The sequence below is a fragment of the Podarcis pityusensis genome (assembly GCF_964106645.2).
Source record: "Podarcis pityusensis genome assembly, chromosome: 13".
Taxonomy (NCBI): domain Eukaryota; kingdom Metazoa; phylum Chordata; class Lepidosauria; order Squamata; family Lacertidae; genus Podarcis; species Podarcis pityusensis.
In genome coordinates this window covers 16,106,771-16,129,256 of record NC_138038.1, presented here as the reverse complement: position 1 = coordinate 16,129,256, position 22,486 = coordinate 16,106,771, and the positions used below count along the sequence as shown (strand labels likewise).

Here is a 22,486-nt window from a genome sequence, read left to right as displayed (position 1 = left end):
TTTAAAAGATGATGCTGTTAAGGTGCTACACTCAATATGCCAGCAAGTTTGGAAAACTCAGCAGTGGCCAGAGGATTGGAGAAGATCAGTCTACATCCCAATCCCAAAGAAGGGCAGTGCCAAAGAATGCGCCAACTACCGCACAATTGCACTCATTTCACACGCTAGCAAGGTTATGCTTAAAATTCTACAAGGAAGGCTCAAGCAGTATGTGGACTGAGAACTCCCAGAAGTGCAAGTTGGATTTAGAAGAGGCAGAGGAGCCAGAGACCAAATTGCAAACATGCGCTTGATTATGGAGAAAGCTAGAGAGTTCCAGAAAGACATCTACTTCTGCTTCATTGACTATGCAAAAGCCTTTGACTGTGTCGACCACAGCAAACTATGGCAAGTTCTTAAAGAAATGGGAGTGCCTGATCACCTCATCTGTCTCCTGAGAAACCTCTATGTGGGACAAGAAGCTACAGTTAGAACTGGATATGGAACAACTGATTGGTTCAAAATTGGGAAAGGAGTACGACAAGGCTGTATATTGTCTCCCTGCTTGTTTAACTTATATGCAGAATTCATCATGCGAAAGGCTGGGCTGGACGAATCCCTAGCTGGAATTAAGATTGCTGGAAGAAATATCAACAACCTCAGATATGCAGATGACACAACCTTGATGGCAGAAAGTGAGGAGGAATTAAAGAACCTTTTATTGATGGTGAAAGAGGAGAGCGCAAAATATGGTCTGAAGCTCAACATCAAAAAAACGAATATCATGGCCACTGGTCCCATCACCTCCTGGCAAATAGAAGGGGAAGAAATGGAGGCAGTGAGAGATTTTACTTTCTTGGGCTCCATGATCACTGCAGATGGTGACAGCAGCCACGAAATTAAAAGACGCCTGCCTCTTGGGAGAAATGCAATCACAAACCTAGACAGCATCTTAAAAAGCAGAGACATCACCTTGCCAACAAAGGTCCGTATAGTAAAAGCTATGGTTTTCCCAGTAGTGATATATGGAAGTGAAAGCTGGACCATAAAGAAGGCTGATAGCCGAAGAATTGATGCTTTTGAATTATGGTGCTGGAGGAGACTCTTGAGAGTCCCATGGACTGCAAGAAGATAAAACCTCTCCATTCTTAAGAAAATCATCCCTGAGTGCTCACTGGAAGGACAGATCGTGAAGCTGAGGCTCCAATACTTTGGCCACCTCATGAGAAGAGAAGACTCCCTGGAAAAGACCCTGATGTTGGAATAGATTGAGGGCACAAGGAGAAGGGGACGACAGAGGATGAGATGGTTGGACAGTGTTCTCGAAGCTACCAGCATGAATTTGACCAAACTGAGGGAGGCAGTGGAAGACAGAAGTGCCTGGCGTGCTCTGGTCCATGGGGTCACGAAGAATCGGACATGACAAAACGACTAAACAACAACAACAAAATGAGCATTTTAAATTGTTAAACAAAATTTAATTTAATTAATTAAAAAAAATGCCCCTTTCAGGCATTCAGGAAGAATGCATGAGGATGCAAATGGGGAAGAGGATTGAGAATTCATCTTCACCAGCACAGCTCCTATTGTCCCCATGTTGTTGTTTAGTCATTTAGTCGTGTCCGAGTCTTCATGACCCCATGGACCAGAGCACGCCAGGCACTCCTGTCTTCCACTGCCTCCCGCAGTTTGGTCAAACTCATACTGGTAGCTTCGAGAACACTATCCAACCATCTCGTCCTCTGCTTTTTAAGATGTTGTCTAGGTTTGTCATTGCTTTTCTCCCAAGAAGCAGGTGTCTTTTAGTTTCGTAACTGCTGTCACCATTTGCAGTGATCACGCTGACGGTATAGAGCTTCTCCATCTTTGGCTGCAAAGAATATAATCAATTTGATTTCGCTGATGCCCATCTGGTGATATCCATGTGTAGAGTCCTCTCTTGTGTTGTTGGATAAGAGTGTTTGTGATAACCAGCTTGTTCTCTTGACAGAACTCTATTAGCCTTTGCTCTGCTTCGTTTTGAACTCCAAGGCCAAACTTGCCAGTTGTTCCTTTTGTCTCTTTACTCCCTACTTCAGCATTCCAATCCCCTATAATGAGAAGAACATCCTTCTTTGGTGTCATTTTTAGAAGGTGTTGTAAGTCTTCATAGTCCCAAGAATGAGCTACAAATCTGGAGACTGTGTGGAGAGTGATCGTGTGCTCAAATCCAACCTGTAGGTTTCCCACAGGTATCTAGTTGGCTACTCTGACAACCAGGATTGTTTGTTTGTTTGTTTGTTTGTTTTATATACCTCCTTACCTCTGATCACAGGGTCATTTTCTGTATAAAACCATAAATATCTACCTTACATGAAACAAAATTTTTAAAAAATCATTCCAGTAGCACCTTAGAGACCAACTAAGTTTGTTACTGATATGAGCTTTTGTGTGCATGCACACTTCTTCAAATTTTGTTTCTACTACGGCAGACCAACATGGCTACCTACCTGTACCTTACATGGTAACAACCCAAACAATATCAACCACAGATCAAAAGGCCAGAGATACTTTAATCTGACAACAAACTGGGAGAAGAGGTATGTTTTCATCTGGCGACTAAAGATATGTAGGGAAGAGAGCCTCCTTGGAGGGGGCGACTGATTTTTTAAAAAATTCTTTGGCCCCCATTGTTTGAGTCTTCCTCAATCTAAGAAATCAATTTCCTCATTCCACTGTTGATGAGAAAAACAGCTGTCCACAAACTCCATAGTACCTGCTTCCTTCCCATCGGAGCAACAAACCCCTTATTCTTGACAAGAGACTCATGAAGTACCCTGGGATAGAGAGACACACAAGCTAACAGTCACATGCATGCCATATCCAGATGCAAGACAAGACTGGCCATGGGTGTTATCCTGGTCAAAGATGGGCCATTGGACTGATCCAGCAAGCTCACATTATGTTCTTATGTAGTGCAGAGCAAAATCTAAAAGTGCAATACCATTGTTTTCCTATATCTCATGGATGTAGGAATTATGGCCCACCTGGTGAAAGCTTCTGTGCCAAACCATTCTGTTGTCATCAAGGGTGAATGGCTGGTCAGGTGTAGCCTCTACACCCACCCTTCCAACCTTGACCCTCACAAAGGAGTTATTTGGAAAAGTGACCATGTTGGTGATATCAAAGCCAGCTTCTACTTCCTTGTTCTCACCAAAAGATACAGTTTCTCCGGCAGAGTTGTTGAAGGAGACAGTCCTAAGGAAGGGATGGAGCTGCATTGGAAGAAAAATAGTAACTGTGAGGTAATGGATATGTCTCCCCTTTTTGGCACTCACGATGCCGCAAGTCTGTCTGTACAGTGTTTTCTATACCAATATTTTAGGAACTGTAGCCATTTTTGTTCCAAGCTATGTTTGACTGCCTGCACAACTGACTGCTGTATGGAAAAGCACATGAATCTGACCTTTGAAGAGCTTTGCAAGTAAACAATGTACAACCCATTAATTATGTAACCTGCCTTCGTGCTAAGGAAGTGGTGTATTTTGGGATCAACTAGAAGGGGTACATTTTAAGGTTTTAACACCTAAATTTCATGCCTTTATTTGCTGCATGAGTTGCCATGTTAAATCTCTTCTGGGGTTCTCTCACCAAAGAGTCCAACAAGAATGATATTGTTTAGCAAGCTCAGCAAAAACTAAAAAACAGGTTTAAAATCCTCTTCCTTGCTGTTCCCCATCCCATTTCCCCAGCCACAGCTACTTTTTTCTCCAGGTCCACCTGCCAGCTGTCTCCTACTCGTCTCAGTCTAGGCTGGGATCTCCCTGTAACTTCTGTGCAGTGATGATGCTTTGGAAGTAGCAGCACAGTGCAGGATTGTATCTGCACAGTGCAGGGTTGGGTCGGTTGTATTCCAAGACCCCACTAACAGGTTGTCTGCATGCAAAGGAAGTTGCTCACACAAAAATGGGACAGGTCTGGCACTTCACTGTCTTACTCCATGAGTAGCTTTTCTGCACACAAGGGGAGAATGTGCTCTTACACTGGATGTGCTGGTCCCGGGGGGAAGGTTACCGTTGGCGTAGTCAAAGTCCGGTCCTGGGTCACTGGTATGGAAACAGTTCTCAAGGAGCGAGGTGAGGTCCGAAGCAGGAAGCCAGGCAGGGACAGGAACACTGGGGGAACAGGACTGGATGCTGGCTGAAACAGCTCATCGACGACGTTGCTCCCACAACCTGGGACCGGGCTGACTGGCCTTTATCTTCTCTGAGGCCAGGGGCGGTCCCGGCCCCCAGGAGACCCGCCTCTCCTGGCCTTAAGGCGAGCACTCCTCCTGGGAGAAACCAGTTCCCTTCGCCTCTCTGCCCTGAGCCTCTGCAGTTCAGGAGAGGCCGAAGGGTTACTGGGCCCAGGGGGAGACTCACCTGTAGGCACTGAGTCCTCAACCACCTCCGGAGCCAGAGTGGATTCACCTGGTGCCTGCTCCTGAGGATCCGGCACAGGTGCAGGCGCTTCAGAATCAAGGCCCTGCCCCAGTTCAGCCGGCCCTGGAGGCGGGGACTCCTGTGCAGGCTGGGAATCCTCCGGTTCAGCCTCTGAATCGGAATCCCAGGCCATCACACCATCCCCCCTCCCAGCCCCCCCCCTCAATCGAGGGTCTGGACCCGGCTTGCTGGGGTACGCCGCATGGAAATCTCGGAGGTAGGCAGGCGCGTGGACGTTGGCTGCTGGTTCCCAGGAACGGTCCTCCGGTCCATACCCCTTCCAGTCTATGAGATACTGCAGCTTTCCCTTGCGGTATCGGGAGTCCAGAATGCGTTCCACCTCGTACTCAGGCTCCCCCCGAACCAAAACTGGCTGCGGTCGGGGACGGTTTGGGTGGAACTCGTCGGGTGGGGCCACCGGACTCAGAAGGGACCTGTGGAATACCGGGTGAACCTTCAGGGTTGCAGGCAACTGGAGACGGAATGCTACAGGCGAGACCTGGTTCACGATAGGAAATGGGCCGGTGAAACGGGCGTCCAGCTTCCGTGAAGGTCAAGAGGGGTGGAGGTGGCGAGTGGAGAGCCATACCAGGTCACCGACGTGGAGTTCTGGCCCCACCTGGCGGTGGCGGTTGGCCTAGGCCTTGTACGCTTCCTTGGCCTGGCGCAGTTGCTCCATCAATAGCTGTTGCTGGGACTGGAGCTCCTGAAGCCACTCCGTCACCGCAGGGACCGCAGATGCCGGCAGCACATCCGGAAACAGCCGTGGATGATAACCGTAACTGGCCTGGAACGGGGTCTGCTGGGTGGACGCATTCACCGCGTTGTTGTAGGCGAACTCTGCCAATGCTAGTTGGTCGATCCAGTCATCCTGCTGGTAGCTGCAGTAAGACCGAAGGTACTGCTCCAGCACTGCGTTCGCCCGTTCCGTCTGGCCATCGGTCTGTGGGTGGTAGGCTGATGAGAGACAGACCTCTGTCCCGAGGGTCTGGTGCAATGCTCGCCAGAACCAGGATGTGAACTGAACGCCTCGGTCGGACACCACACGCTCAGGTAGGCCATGCAGGTGGAAGACATGCTGAAGGTACAGCAGAGCGATTTCCTTAGCTGTGGGTACGGATGGGCAGGGGGCACACTGCACCATCTTACTGAGATGGCCGGAGAAAACTAGAAGGCAGGTACAGCCACGAGACGGGGGTAAGTCCACTACAAAGTCCAGCGAAACCGTGTGCCAAGGACGTGGTGGGACTGGCAACAGCTGAAGTAGGCCGGGGGGTCGCCCAGTAGGGCCCTTGGCCCGCCGGCAGACATCACAACCAGCAACGTAGCGAGCCACGTCAGCCTTCAGGTGGGGCCACCAAAACTCACGGCTTACCAGATGGGTGGTCCGATACCGCCCAAAGTGTCCCGCTACTGGGGCATCATGGGGCATCCGGAGAACCTCAGCCCGCAGTGGCCCTGGCGGGATATACAGGCGACCGTGGTGCAGCAGAAGGCCCTGTTGCAAGACCAGCCCCTGATACTGAGGGCATGACTCTTCGGCCAGTTCCCGGAGTCGTTCCTGGGCCCAAGCGTCGATCCGCTGCTGTTCCCGCACCCGAGCCTGCAGTGGCTCAGCTTCCTGGGTGGCCAGGAATGCAGCCGGTGGTAGGATCGTGGTGGGTACTGCTTGCTGTACCGTGTCTGCATTGTCTTCAGGTTTCCGGGACAGGGCATCCGCCTTCTGGTTTTGGGAGCTAGGGATGTAGCGGATCCGGAACTGGAACCGGGAAAATAACAACGCCCACCGGATCTGCCTTTGGTTCAGCTTGCGGGTGGTCTGGAGGTACTCCAGGTTCCGGTGGTCGGTTCTCACCTCCACCGGGTGTTGTGCCCCCTCAAGATGGTGGCGCCAGACTTCAAAGGCCACCTTGATGGCCAGTAGTTCCCGCTCCCACACTCCCGCTCCCAAAAAGTCATGAAATATTACAAAAAATAAAGATATTGCAATCCCATATCTCTAGTATATTAAATAAGGAAGTAGAAAATAAAATTAAATGGGCAAAACAAAGGTATTTTGAATCTGCCAATAAGCCCGGTAAGTTGTTAGCATGGATGATAAAGGAAAAGCAAACAAAAAAAGTTATAAATAAAATTTTGGACCAAGGGGAGGAAATAACAGACCCAGTAAAAATAAAAATAAAATTCTTAAACTTTTATAAAGATTTGTATAAACAAGAACAATTAGAGGTTAATAAAATGGAAGAGTTTTTACAACAAAATAAATTACCAAGAATTGAAAAAGAAGAAGCTGAGGCCCTAAACTCCAATATAGAAATATATGAAATAGCACAAGTAATAAAAAAAATGAAGAGTGGCAAATCACCAGGTATTGACGGAATCACATTAATGTACTATAAGAACCTGGAAGAAGTAATCCTCCCTATATTACAAAGAATAATGAATAATATACTGGGAGGGAAAGATATACCACAAGCATGGAAAGAAGCACTGATCACTCTAATCCCGAAACAGGGAATGGAGTTGACAGACATGAAAAATTATAGACCAATCTCCCTGTTGAATGCAAACTATAAAATCTATGCTGGGGTGATGGCTAATAGATTAAAAAAGACTCTAAACAAAATAATCAGCAGAGATCAGGCGGGCTTCTTACCGGATAGACATATAAAAGACAATACAGGAATAATAATTGACCTGTTGGAGTATGTGGAAATGAAACCAAGTAAAAAGATGGCCATGTTATTGGTTGATGCAGAAAAAGCTTTTGATAGAGTATCATGGAATTTCCTATTGGAAACTTTCAAAGGTCTGGACATAGGGGAGAAAATAATTAATGGAATTAGGGCGATATATGATAACCAAAAAGCAAAATTGCTAATAAATAACGAGATCACCGAAGAGTTCAGCATCGAAAGGGGGACAAGACAGGGGTGCCCTCTCTCCTCACTTCTTCTTGGAACCACTTTTAATAGCAATAAGAAAGGATAAAAACATAAGAGGAATTAACCTAGGAACTCGATACTATAAAATTAAAGCCTTTGCAGATGATGTAATCGTAACCACTGAAAACCCAGTGGAAAGTATCCAAAAAACGCTTGCACAACTGGAAGAATTTGGGAAGGTCTCGGGGTTCAAACTGAATAAAGGAAAATCCAAATTATTAACGAAAAATTTACGTAAGTTGGAACAAGAGGAACTGGAAAATACAACAGGTTTAAAGGCAGCCAAAAAGGTAAATTATTTGGGGGTTTGGATCACCAATAAGAATATAATAAACTTATATAAGGACAATTATGGGAAGAAGTGGAAGGAAATAAAAAAAAAAAGAATTAGAGACTTGGGGGAAATTAAATTTGTCCCTGTGGGGGAGAATATATCCACAGTTATAAAGATGATTTTTATGTTCCAAACAATACCTATAATTAGAGGCATAAAGTGTTTTAAGGAATGGCAGAAAGACCTTGCCAAGTTTTTTGGCAAGGGAAAAAACCACGCATAAAATTTAAGCTACTAACAGAGTTGAAGGAAAAAGGAGGCTTCGCGGTCCCTGACCTTAAATTGTACTTTGAGGCAGCGTGCTGGACATGGATTAAGGACTGGATATTAATTAAAAACATGGAAGTCCTAGATCTGGAGGGATGGGATAGTGTGTATGACAAGGTTAAATCCCACAAAGGATTTTTAAATCATATTATGAGAAGGGCATTATCTGAAGTATGGGAGAGGAGTAAAAAATCAGTAGTAACCAAAACACCATGGTGGCTGTCACCAATGAAATCTATGTTAGTTCACAGGATAAATATGAACAGCGATTGGCTAACATATAAGGATTTAGTAGAGGAAACAAGTAGTGATCCAAAAATAAAGGACCTAAGTGAATTGAAACAGAAGGGAATAACCTGGCTGGAGTATTATCAACTAAAAGCCGCCCTTGAAAAGGATAAAAGAACCAAAGGATTTGACAAAAAAATATCCTATCTGGAGAAGGATATTTTATACAATAACCAAAAGACACTTTCAAAAATGTACAAACTACTTTTGAACTGGCAAAGAAAGGAGGAAATGGGAGACAGTAAAATGGGAGAGGGACCTGGGACATACGATCAAACCCAATATTTGGAATGAATTATGGACTAAAAATATAAAAATCACGGCTTGTTTCCTTATAAGGGAAAATCTTATGAAAATGTACTATAGGTGGTACCTGACCCCTGTAAAACTTGCAAAAATAAATAAATCAAACAATAACAAGTGCTGGCGATGTAAGGAACAGATAGGAACATACTACCATATGTGGTGGTCCTGTCTAGAGATACAAAGATTTTGGAACATGATTTATGAAGAGATAAAGAGATTGATAAAAACTACATTTAGCAAGAAACCGGAAGAATTTTTACTAGGAATGGTTTCAGATAATATTCCCAAAAACAAAACTAGGCTATTTATGTATGCAACATCAGCAGCAAGGCTTATAGTGGCAAAACACTGGAAAGACAAAAATACACCCACTAAAGAGGAATGGGTAGTCAAATTGTGCGAGTACTTGGAGCTCGCAAAGCTGACAGATACAATAAGAGATAAACCTAAAAAATTGGTGAAAGAAGAATGGGAAAGTTTAAATAATTATTTAGGGGACAAGGGCTCAACAAGAAAGATCTGGCTATGTTTAGAATGATACCGCATAGAGAAATGTTCCCTGATACCAAGATGAGGGATTCCTTTGGAATGCAGATAGAGATAATTGATAAGAATAATGATCCCTTGTGAGCTTGACGGAAGTGTACAATAGATGAGCTTTCTTGCTTTGGCTCATCTTCCTTTTTCGTTTTCTTTTTTTCTTTTTTTATTTCTTTTATCTTTCCCATAGTTGCTTATGTTCTGTGTCATGCACTTTGATATTTTTTGTAGTTTTTTCCCATTACTATTAAGGAATTTTCCTTTGTAATTTTGGTTGTCTATATTTATATATACCTGTTTAAAGCAAAATAAAAGTTAAAAAAAGAAAAAGATTTTTTTCAGGGTACAGTTTTGCATATCACTGCCTATGTCAGATAAATTACATCTTATGAGAGGCATTACCTGCCAAGGCCAAAGCTCCTGCATCTCTCCTTCCACCGCAGATTTGAATTTGGTCCTGGACAAGAACATGGCATGTAAAGCATGTGCCGTTGCATAGACAGCATTGTAAAGACTGTAGCTGTGGCCAGACATGGTCATCTCAAAAGCAGATGAAATGAGATTCTCCAGCTTGTCCTCTCCAGTGCAGGTTCCACTGGCCCGCTCCTCTGTACCGGAGTTTGGAAATAAACAGAGAAATACTTGTGCCCAGAACTGCTTGACAAAGCCATTTCCATTTGCCTCAAAAGGATTTTGTGCCTCAAGAAAGGATTTGAATCCTTGTACCACATTTGAATGAACTGTAAAGCAGAGGGAACCATGGAAGACTTGCATATCCAGGTTCATTTGATAGGTCAATGCCGTGAAATCCAGTTGTGCTGTCAGAATCCACACCTTGCCCACAGATGTCTTGGTCACATTTTCCACTTCATCTAGTGCTACCATGGATCTCAAGATAAGCATGGACTTTGTTCCTCCATAGACAACCACCACTTTGGCTTCACTTTCCATAATAGCTTGATAAATTTTGATCCAGTAGGGATACATGACATAATACTCAGCCAAATATGTCATTTTCAGGTTTGTCTCTGTGAAGGCCAAGCAAATGCCTTTCTGAGACAACAGAGGTTTCAGGGCCTGAATAAATCTCTCTCCACTGTTACTTTCTCTAGCAAGCAAACCAACCCACACCCATCCAAAGTGCAGAAGCAACTCAATAATCCCAGTGTACTGATGGGCTTCATTGGGCACCATCTTGTAGAAGGAAGTGGATTGGCTTTGACCAGCATCCTCTGGGGCAAAGGAGCCATAAGTGAGCTAAACGGAAATACGGTAGCATCATGTATTATTGCAGAAGGACTGGGTATGTGCATCAAAGATATATCCACATAGGAGGCAGAATGAGCCAGTTGCCTCAAGAAGGTCGTTTCCAGAAAGCTGGGAGGGGTGGCAGAATGCACCCTGTGTTTCTCTGCCTCCAGCTTCTTCTCTGCCATCCCTGCATGCCCAGTTTCCTGCGCTCCTGCTTTCCTCTCCTCCTTTGTTTCACCACAGCATTTCAGCACCTGCTCTCATGGCGTCTTCCCTTCCCTTCCTCTCTTAAACTAATTATATTGAGAATTCACATCAAGTGCCACAATGTGTGGGCAGCTGACTCCTGATAGGCAGGCTTCCAGCTTTGCAAGAGAGCAGCTTCAGTCTCCAACCAGTAGGCCATGGAGCAAAGGTGAGAGGGTGTCAGTTGGCAGAAAGGAATTTGGATGCATGTTTTTGAGTGTGTGTGGATAAGGCAGTGGGGTGAGATGAGCACTCTTCCATCATCACATTACCTTCTCTCCATCCATAGACACTGACAGTTTGATGCTACACATTCTATTTAACTGTGCAAAACACACTGGGAACACTTTTTGTGAAGGGCAGGATCACTCTCCTTTGTCACTCACAACTATTTGTATATTAAACAAATACTTTCTGGATAGAAAGGATCATGGTGAATCTGTGTGAAATCCCCAAGGCAGTATCTTACCTGGGGAATCTTGTAGATCCTCAAGATGTTTTCCAGGAAGACAGAGGTATCAAAGTCCAGTCCCCCAATAACTGCCACCAGGTGTTTCTGGATTTTGCACTCGTAATTGGGCATAAGTGTGGAGGGAAAGTTCATAGCAGCCTGGTAGGTCATCCTTTCATCAAAATAATTGTCATAGATGTGGAATCCCAGTGTAATATTAGGTAAGATCTTGGGGTTCTCATTGATCTCCTTGACAGCAAATACCAAGGCCAGAATATGCTGGTAGTTCTTTGGCACAACGCTGCAACAAGAATTTTTTGCTGTATCATTGGGAGATATGCTATACATGTTTTAAACGGGCCTATTTATGATTCTTCAGTATTTTAGTGGAAATAGTGCCCTAATATACAGTGGTACCTCGGGTTCAGAACTTAATTCATTCTGGAGGTCCATTCTTAACCTGAAACTGTTCTTAACCTGAGGTACCACTTTAGCTAATGGGGCCTCCTGCTGCAGCCACGCCACTGCCGCACAATTTCTTTTCTCATCCTGAAGTAAAGTTCTTAACCAGAGGTACCACTTCCGGGTTAGCGGAGTCTGTAACCTGAAGTGTCTGTAACCTGAAGCATCTGTAACCCGATGCATTGTATTCCACTTTTATTGCACTTGCACCAATATATGCATTTTTATGGACACTTTACGTCCATATATTCATTTTTGTTTACATTGTTTGCTTGGAGAACTGTACTGAACAATTTGGAGAAGTGTGAATTTCAAATGATAGTTATGTTTTAGTTTTGATATGTTTTTAAAGCAAACAAATTTTGGTAGCTTCACCTTTAAATATGAACTGATTTGAATTCCCCACTTCCCAATAAAAAATATTGATATTAACTTTGGGGTCCATCATATACAGGGTGAGTCTTTTAAAAGAGGCCCCATGGAGCATGTGTGTTCTGTATCCACGGGGCCTCTTTTAAAGGACTCACCCTGTACTTGACAACACTTTTTGAAGATCCAAAAGATCCTGCTGCTGACACCAGCATCTAAATAATTTTCTCTCATACCAACTTCCCTAAGCCTCGCTCCTGTCCAGTTCACACACAGATTGGTTTAGCAACTAGGTACAATCTGCCTCTGACTGTCAAACTCCTCAGATTATGTTCCTGGCTGCTTGGACAACTGAGCTCCTTTAAAAATGTGCTTTTATAATTTTCTCCTGCTATGAACTGGGCAGAATTTTAGCTTAATGTAGGGCTCATTCAGACTTCCCCTAGTCCTGCCATTTACCTCTGGAAAAATCTGTTCTTTGCCACTTAATTGGAACTCATACCTCCCTCAGCACTTCTCCCAACTGACAGTTAACGGACATTTCTTCAGTGATCACTACCTTCAGCTGAATAAAGTCTGAATGCATCTGATTCAGTCTAAAATATTACATTCATCTAGCCTGACTTGGATCTTTGAGTGCCACCTCAAAGGGGAGGTGAGCCTTTAAGACCCCTCACATGAGAGTTTCTGAGGTGAAGATTAAGAACAGAGAAGGGCTTTCCATCTTAAACTAGGGAGGTTTAATCTGTAAGTCCTCCTCTTGTCAAACTCTCCTTGGAAGAGATTTGGTGGGATGTGGGGAGGAGAGAACACATCAACAAGACCAGGCTCTCTCATCTCACTAACACATTCAGATCTGCATCTCCCTTCTTCCAAGCCAACTTTTCAGCTTTGTAAATGCCCCCCACCATCTGCCAGGATGTAAGTCCCCCTGAAATCAGTGGAACTAGCTTCTGAATAGAGCAGGTTAGAGCTGCGGGATATTTCAGAATCATTTGGTTATTGGACATTTCAATTATTTACAAGGTATTAAGAAGTTGATGGGTAGTTAGCCTTTCTTTGAAGTCTTCTTCGTCAAAAGCAGCAAAGAGGTGAGAAGCAAGTCCACCAACAATAAGATGACCAGGTTGGTAGTATTCATGTGGAATTCTGGACAGATCATGGACGGTGCAACTCGTGGTATGTTTGCACACCAGATGTGACAGATGAAAGAGAAGGGGAACAATAAACTTCAGCATACTGAAGAAAATATTCTTTCTCATCAAACACCCTTATTTCCATCCAGCACATGAACCTTGCTTCACAACCAACCTCAGTACAATATTCTGCCTCATCACAAACAGCACTTCTCTAACAATTCACAGATTAAAATCCTATTTTATAACTTGATTAAGAAAATAGTTAAAATCCTTCCTCTTCCTCTGTCCCCTCCCTTGTAAAGAATGGCAAGAAGCTACTATAATACCCATGTTTTGACATTGGTTAGTATTCTCTGGAAATCTAGTGAGACATTATCCAAGGGAGACTGAGTGTGATAATTATAGGTGAGATAATAACAAGCTCTCTTTACATCAGGAACATCAGAAAATAACCAAACATAATAATAACAACTCTGTTTCTGATGTTTCATTCAAGGTGGTTTCTGACTGTTTATGGGACAACAAAGGGCATGCAGAATTAAGAGCAACGAGGAAAAGAAAAATAGTGGGCCAGTCTCTTATCAGTGCTGACCAGTGCAAATGATTAACCAGACTTCCTAAAATTTCTCACCTGAACACCAGTTCATTAGTTTTCTGACAATTATACCGAGACGAAAGATTGGTGAAAAGAATGAGTTTTGTAGGTGGTTTGCGTTGGTAGCAAGGAAAAATAGGAATCAAAAAAAGAAGAATGCTCTGGGTGCCAAGATCCATTTTGGGGGCACAAACTCTTCGTTGAGAGATTCCCACAAACAACTATTTGTGTTCCTGATAGAAAAGCACCTCACAACTAGTTGGAGGGAGAAATATATAGAAGTAATAAATAAAAAGTAGTGAATGGTGGTATTTTCTAATAAAATGTAGCTTAATTTCACTCATGTTCAAAATGCTTTTACTACAAAATATTCATTCAGAAGCATTCTGCCCATTAAAAATATCAAAATTGGTATTTATTGAATTCTAAGTTTATTGAATTCTAAGTTTAAAAAACCCTCCAGGGATGGTTTAGCATATATTGCCCATGACTACAGGCATCCCCCACAGCACATGAATAATATTGAAATAATTTAATTAATACCCAGTTATGGAGGGAGAGAGCTGGAGAGTTCTCATGGCTTGTGAGGGCAGAAACTGGAGGTGCAGCAGGGGGTTGTTTACGCTACTCAGCCCCCCCCCACCTGACAGCTAATGTGCATAGAAGCAGCAACTTTTCCACACATCCTCCAGTCTGCCCCCAAAATTCCAGATGTGGGTATTTTAGATGCAGTATTTTTTATCTGGAATGGAGAGAGAACAGTAGAGAAGATATTCAAAAGGTTTTAGAGGGTGCTCCCCACTTATCCAATCTTCATTTATGTGTGGGGGCACTTGAACATAACCACCAGGTAAGTGGGGACTCACTGTACTGAAACCTCAGAGAATGGCTAATCATGACAGTAGCAACTCTACTGAAACCTTACACAGAGGAAAATAACCTAGAAAGGAATGAGACTTTTTTTTAAAAAAAAAAGAGATTGCCTCTCAATGTATTATTTCTTCCTATTCAGTTTCTAATCAATTACCCTCTGAAGTTCTAGTCAGGTCTCAATATTTTATGGTACTGATGACAGTTTTTTGGTTTCCAAATAAGCCTTAGGGTTAAAACAAGATGAGGGGCTCCTGCCTCAGAGAGACCACAGGGGATTTTAAAAGAAATTGCACATAGGAATTGCAACATGTAAAATACAACCTAATTGAATGGTGTGGATAAAGAGAGATTAAACTGCCATAAAATGCAAGGTAATTGTATGATGTAGGTGCCCATATTATCATAAAACAAAAAACAGAGAGGACATACTAATTTTCTATTTCCTCTTTATTAACTGCTCCTTGCTGTTCAGATCCGGCCTCAACACAATGGTGTAGCATTTGGGAGCAAAGATGGAGCCCAGTATCCCAGCACTGGAGGCCAAGATGGAGAAGATCTCCACAGCCACCATGTATTTCCCCTTGGTGCTCAGGTAGACCGGAACAAAGGAAATCCAAACACTACAAAACAAGAACATGCTGAAGGTGATGAATTTGGCCTCATTGAAGCTCTCTGGCAGTTTCCTGGCAAAAAAGGCCACAACAAAGCTGACAATGGCCAAAAAGCCCATGTAGCCCAGGACACAGTAAAACAGGGCAAGTGACCCTTCGTTGCAGCCTAAAATGATTTCTCTCATCACAGAGTGCATGTCAGAATCAGGAAATGGGGGAAAGGTTCCCAACCACACAGTGCAAATGCCTGCTTGGATAAGGGAACAAGAAAACACAATGGAGCTTGCCAGTCTTTTCCCCACCCACTTCCTCATTCTAGATCCTGGTTTGGTGGCCACAAAGGCCAGAACCACCGTGATCGTTTTGGCCAGAACACAAGAAACGGTCACTGTGAAAACAAGGCCAAAAGCCATTTGTCGGAGCAGGCAGCTCACTCTTTCTGGAGGGCTGAGGAAGATCAATGGGCAGAAGAAGCAGAGCAGGAGGAAAGTGAGCAGAGTGTAGGTGAGGTCCCGGTTGTTTGCTCTGACAATGGGTGTGTCCTGATGTTTAATGAAGATGACTAGGACCACCACGGTCAGGAGAGAGAGAGAAAGAGCAAACAATGTTAAGCTCATCCCCACAGGCTCTTTAAAGGACAGGAAGCTGATGGTCTTTGGAATGCATTGTGATTGGTCTCTGTGTGGATAGTGGTCCTTTGGGCATGCAACACAGTCAACCATGTCTGGAAAGAAAATAATACATTCAGATTTTACATTTTAGATACTTTTTAGATTTTAGATTAGAGCAACTGCTAATGCTGCAAGTATGGAACTCACAGAGGTATCACGGATATTTCCAGAATAACTAGATTGAAAGCGGTGCATGAGAATCCCACCTCAGCCTTTGTGTTCGGTTATGTTCCATCTCCGCCAAGCTAAGCAGTTGGCTCCTTACCTCTCTCGCCCTGACCTAGCCACTGTGATCCATGCGACGGTCACCTCCAGACTGGATTATTGTAACTCGCTCTACGTGGGGCTGCCCTTGAGACTGACCCAGAAACTCCAGCGGGTGCAGAATGCTGCAGCGAGACTCCTTACGGGGTCTTCGCTGCGAGACCACATTCATCCGGTGCTATACCAGCTGCACTGGCTCCCGGTGGAGTACAGGATCAGGTTTAAGGTGCTGGTTTTAACCTTTAAAGCCCTATACGGCCTAGGACCCTCGTACCTATGGGACCGCCTCTCCTGGTATGCCCCACAGAGAAACTTACGGTCTTCGAATAAAAACATCTTGAAGGTCCCAGGCCACAGAGAAGTTAGGCTGGCCTCAACTAGAGCCAGGGCTTTTTCGGCTGTGGCTCCGATCTGGTGGAACACTCTGTCACAAGAGACCAGGGCCCTGCGGGACTTGACATCTTTCCGCAGGGCCTGCAAGACAGAGCTGTTCCACCAGGCCTTTGGCCAGGGCACAGCCTGACTCCCTCCCTCGGCAATCTTCGCGGAGCTCTGGCTCAATAGTTGCCAGCGGCTTGAATTAATTAATTTTATAACGAATGATTTTAGACTGTTGTTTATGCTGTACTTTTGTACTGTTTTATTGTTGTTAGCCGCCCTGAGCCCGGCTTCGGCTGGGGAGGGCGGGATATAAATAAAATTTATTATTATTATTATTATTATTATGTGGGGTGTCCTGTGATGGCTTGCTAACTTCTCATAAACCACATTTTTTATTGTCCAGAACAGACACAGTCCATGACCATTTCCACAGAGGTTCCATTCCCAGCCCTGTTCCACACCCTTTGCTGAACCCATTACACCCTGCCCAGGTGTGCTATCACGAATCAATCAGACACATGTTTGTTTGTTATTGCCTTAATTAAGATAGGTGTCTCATACCAAGTGATATCACTGGTGCATTTAATTCAAAATTGCCTGCTGTATTTTCACCTGTGACAAAGATTACATCATGGGTGACAAACCTATTCTTTTTAGGAGTGGGTCCCTAATCCTTTATGGGGGCTATCTAGCAATTGGTATGGAGACAATTTGGTTTTTATGCCACTTGAATGAGAAAGATATCGAAATTGCACTCCTTGAATCAACACGTAAACCAAAGTAAATTTTTCCTTAAAATTTGTACTTCTCTAAACATTTGCGATGCAGTTCTCCAATCAAACAATATGTACAAAAATGCAAAGGTTACCAATTCTTTATTTATCCTTTTCCGCAACTTCTAACATGCCTTATTTTTGAAAATCGTATATCCTGTGTCTCTTACCCTTCTGGGACGAAATCTTGCCTTGAGGACATGGAGCACAACCATAGCAGCAGAATGGCTCCCCCTCCTTCTTCTCCTTCCTGGAACCAGGAGGACAACTTGGGTTACACACAGAAATAGGTGGAACCTGCTCATTTAAAGAAACAGATAAACCGTTTAGCACAGAGAAGTAAGTAGCACTTTTGGTTTCTTTTTTCTTCCAGCTGGCAGTAGGAAGACACCAAACTACTTATTCGAAACACAGTGCCAGGCTACTCATTTGGTTCTTCATGGTTTTTTAAAAAAATAATAAACCAAAATAATGCTGAAACTGACCATGTTTGAGCCCCTTTCTGGCATTCAGAAAGAATGCATGATAGCTGAAATAGGGAAGGGGATTGGGGGTTCATCTTTGCCAGCCCTGCCCCCTTTTGTCCCCATATATAAAGTAATACCTTTTACACCTCCAATTTTCCAATCGCAGCAAGTGTAAAAGATAATAATCATGCTTTGTGAAGATGACAGAAGCGTAGTGCCAAAAATGATCTACAAATGTGGAGACCTTGTGGAGTGTGGTCTCACCAGCTCTGCCCAAATTGTTCCCATAGCTGTTCCACCAATCATCTCTGCATTGAGGTGAGACACAAGATGCACAGAAATTTGAAACCTGTTCCAATATGTGTACTAGTCTGAGAGGTATAAAATTGTAGACAATATGAAATTCTCCTCCACCCATGCCTACAGTTCATTTTTCCTTAGGATACAAGTGGCTAGCATAAGCACACTTCTTGTTGTTTTTTAAAAAGGAACATGAATAATGGAATGTGTGGTTTGTCTTAAAGGTAAAGGGACCCCTGACCATTAGGTCCAGTCGTGACTGACTCTCGGGTTGTGGTGCTCATCTCACTTTATTGGCCAAGCGAGCCGGCGTACAGCTTCTGGGTCATGTGGCCAGCATGACTAAGCCGCTTCTGGTGAACCAGAGCAGTGCACGGAAACAGCGTTTACCTTCCCGCAGAAGCGGTACCTATTTTCTATTTGCACTTTGACGTGCTTTCAAACTGCTAGGTTGGCAGGAGCAGGGACCAAGCAACGGGAGCTCACCCCGTCACGGGGATTCGAACCGCCGACCTTCTGATCGGCAAATCCTAGGCTCTGTGGTTTAACCCACAGCGCCACCCACGTCCTGTGGTTTGTTTTAGGTGTCTCAATAAAATTAGGGCTGCCATATGTCCGGGATTTCAAAGGCGGAAGCGGCGTCCTGGGGAAAGTTCTGGAAGGTGGAGGTTTGTCCTGGATCTTTGGCAAGTAAAACAAAAATCGTGGGATTTTGGCATGTTTGTCGAGGGAGATTCAGGGGGTCCTGAAATAGGTCAACCCTAGTATAATTGAAAGGTGTGGTAGCTTGGGTGTGACACACACACACACACACACACACACACATATCCATTATGTCTAAGAAATTCATTAGAGGTTTTCGGCTGGTGCCTCTTCTTCTTCCCAAGAGACTCATGAAATACACTGGGATAAAAAGAGCCCCAAACCAAAAGCCACATGCCATATCCAGATGCTGGACAAGATTGGCCAATGGCAATATTCTGCACTAGTTGGGCATTGATCTGAGCCAGCAAGATCATCTTATGTTGTGATTCCTGCATCGCAGACCACATGACTTCCAACTCTAAGATTCTATTATTCTTACACAGTGCGGAGAAAAAATGTTTGGAATCTGGCTAGAAAGGCAGGTATGTGCTGGACTGATGATCTGTAAGTAGAATAATATTCTCTTTACCCATCTCTCATAGATGTGGGAATTATGCCTCACCTGGTGAAAGCTTCTGTGCCACACCATTCTGTTGTCATCAAGGGTGAATGGCTGGTCAGGTGTAGCCTCCACATCCACCCTTCCAACCTTGACCCTCACGAAGGAGTTATTTGGGAAAGTGACCATGTTGGTAATATCAAAGCCAGCTTCTACTTCCCAGCTCTCACCAAAAGATACAGTTTCTCCGGCAGAGTTGTTGAAGGAGACAGTCCTAAGGAAGGGATGGAGCTGCATTGAAATAAAAATAGTAACTGTGAGGTAATGGATATGTCTCTCCTTTTTGGCACTCATGATGCCTCCAGTCTGTCTGTACAGTGTTTTCTATACCAATATTTTAGGAACTGTAGCCATTATTGTAACCAAGCTATGTTTGACTGCCTACACAACTGACTGCTGTATGGAAAAGCACATGAATCTGACCTTTGAAGAGCTTTGCAAGCAAACAATGTATAACCTATTAATTATGTGACCTGTCTTTGTGGTAAGGAAATGGGATATTTTGGGATCAGCTAGAAGGGGTACACTTTAAGGTTTAAACGCCTACATTTCATGCCTTTATTTGCTGCATGAGTTGCCATTTTAATTCTCTTCTGGGGTTCTCTCAGCAAAGAGTCCAACAAGAATGATATTGCTTAGCAAGCTCAGCTAAAACTACAAAATAAAAAGGTTGAAAGTCCTCTTCCTTGCTGTTCCCCATCTCATTTCCCCAGCCACAGCTACATTTTTCTCCAGCTCCACCTGCCTCTCCCTGCCAGCTCTCTCCTACTCATCTCAGTCTAGGCTGGGATCCTCCCTGTAACTTGTGTGCAGTGAAGCTGCTTTGGAAGTAGCAGCACAGTGCAGGATTGGATCCGCCTTCACTAACAGGTTCTCTGCACGCAAAGGAAGTTGCTCACAGAAAAGCAGGACAGTGCAGAATAGGATCCTCCTGTTTAAGAGCTGTAAGCAGAACGGCCTGATACTTCCCTGTGCTAGTCCTTAATGAGCAGCTTCTCTGCACACAAGGGGAGAATGCAGTCTAGTAGTGAGAGCTTGCAATTTTTCAGGGTACTGTTTTGCATATCATTGCCTATGTCAAATTATAACTCATGAGGCATTACCTGCCAAGGCCAAACCTCCTGCATCCCTCCTTCCACCGCTGCCCTGTATTTGGTTCTGGACAAGAACATGGCATGTAAAGCATGTGCCGTTGCATAGACAGCATTATAAAGACTGTAGCTGTGGCCAGCCATGCTCATCACAAATGCAGATGAAGGGAGATCTTCCAGCTTCTCCTCTCCAGTACAGGTTCCACTGGCCTGCTCCTCTGTATTGGAGTTTGGAAATAAACAGAGAAATACCTGTGCCCAGAACTGCTTGACAAAGCCATTTCCATTTGCCTCAAAAGGATTTTGTGCCTGAAGAAAGGCTTTGAATCCTTGTACCACATTTGAATGAATTTTAAAGGAGAAGGAACCCTGGAAGACTTGCATATCCACGTTCATTTGATAGGTCAATGCTTTGAAATCCAGCTGTGCCGTCAGAATCCACACCTTGCCTACAGACGTCTTGGTCACATTTTCCAATTCACCAAGAGCTACTATGTCTCTCATGGCAAGCATGTACTTTGTTTCTCCATAGAAAACCACCACCTTGGCTTTACTTTCCATAATAACTTGATAAATTTGAATCCAGTGGGGATACATGTCATAATACTCAGCCATATATGTCGTTTTCAGGGTTGTCTCTGAGAAGGCCAAGCAAATGCCTTTCTGGGAGAGCAGAGGTTTCAGGGTCTGAATAAACCTCTCTCCACTGTCTCCACTAGCAAGCAACCCAACCCATGTCCAGCCAAAGTGCAAAAGTAACTCAACAATCCCAGTGTACTGATGGGCTTCATTGGGCACCATCTTGTAGAAGGAAGTGGACTGGCTTTCACCAGCATGCTCTGGGGCAAAGGAGCCATAAGTGATCTAAAGGGAAATAAAGGAGCATTATTTATAAATGCAGGAGGACTGGGTATTTGAACCCAGGGGGCAAAATGAGCCAGTTACCTTAAGAAGGCAGGTTCCACAAAGCTCCTCTGCCCTCCTTTTCTTTATCCACTGTGATCTCTAGGCTTTTTCTCTACTGCTGCTTTTCTCTCCCCTGTTTCTTTCATGTTGCTTCACCACAACATTTCAGCTCCTGATTTCATGGCGTCTTCCCTTCCCTTCCCTTCCCTTCCCTTCCCTTCCCTTCCCTTCCCTTCCCTTCCCTTCCCTTCCCTTCCCTTCCCTTCCTCTCTCAAGCCACTAACACACAAAATCCCCATCAAGTCCCAGAATGTGTGGGCAGCTGATTTCTGATCGGCAGGCTTCCAGCTTTGCAAGGGAGCAGCTTCAGTCTCCAACCAGTAGGCCATGGAGCAAAGGTGAGAGGGTGTCAGTTGGAAGAATGGAATTTGGATACATGTTTTTAGGTGTGTGTGGACAAGGAAGTGGGGTGAGAGGAGCACTCTTCCACCATCCCATTACCTTCTCTTCATCCATAGACACTGACAGTCTGATGCTTGGTGGAGAGGAATGGCTACCTAGAGCAGACATGTTTTTATTATGCTGATAGCTTAATGTCACCTGACAGCTTGATGCTACGCATTCTATTTAATTGTGCAAAGCACACTGGGAACACTTTTTGTGAAAGGCAGAATCACTCTCCTTTGTCTCTCACAACTATTTCTATATTAAACAAATCCTTTCTGAATAGAAAACATCATGGTGAATGAGTGTGGAAACCCCAAGACTGTATCTTACCTGGGGAATCTTGTAGTTGCCCAAGATGTTTGCCAGGTAGACAGAGGTATCCAAGTCCAGTCCCCCAATAACTGCCATCAGGTGTTTCTGGATATTGCACTTGTAGTTTGGTAGAAGGGTGGAGAGAAGGTTCAGAGCAGCCCAGTAGGTCATCCTTTCATCGAAGTAACTGTCATAGATGTGGAATCCTAAGGTGATATTAGGTAAGATCTTGGGGTTCTCATTAATCTCCTTGACAGCAAATACCAAGGCCAGAATATGCTGGTAGTTCTTTGGCACAATACTGCAACAAGAATTTTATGCTGTATCAGTGGGAAATATCCTATGTTGTTGTTTTTTAATCTGCTTCTTAATGATTCTTTAATATTTTAGTGCAAATTGTGCCCCAATATACTCATATCTACAGAACATTTCCCACTGAAATAATGCATTGTATTCCAATTCTATTCCAGTTACACTAATATATGAATTTTTATGCACACTTTGCCTACATATATTCATTTTTGTTTACATTGTTTGGCTGGAGAACTGTT

At 44.0% G+C, this 22,486-nt stretch overlaps 1 protein-coding gene across 1 annotated transcript in view; it reads right to left on the bottom strand.

The window, feature by feature from the left end:
- Nucleotides 1-22,486, bottom strand: part of LOC308460291 (uncharacterized protein) — a 226,847-nt gene that overhangs the window by 82,842 nt on the left and 121,519 nt on the right. The window contains exons 16-22 of the mRNA XM_080976430.1: nucleotides 21,954-22,141; nucleotides 20,523-21,134; nucleotides 19,183-19,410; nucleotides 17,379-17,458; nucleotides 11,089-11,371; nucleotides 9,525-10,379; nucleotides 3,006-3,233 (exon numbers count right to left, since the gene is read on the bottom strand). Coding sequence (XP_080832556.1) covers nucleotides 3,006-3,233; nucleotides 9,525-10,379; nucleotides 11,089-11,371; nucleotides 17,379-17,458; nucleotides 19,183-19,410; nucleotides 20,523-21,134; nucleotides 21,954-22,141 — 2,474 coding nt within the window. The remainder of the gene's footprint in view (nucleotides 1-3,005; nucleotides 3,234-9,524; nucleotides 10,380-11,088; nucleotides 11,372-17,378; nucleotides 17,459-19,182; nucleotides 19,411-20,522; nucleotides 21,135-21,953; nucleotides 22,142-22,486) is intronic.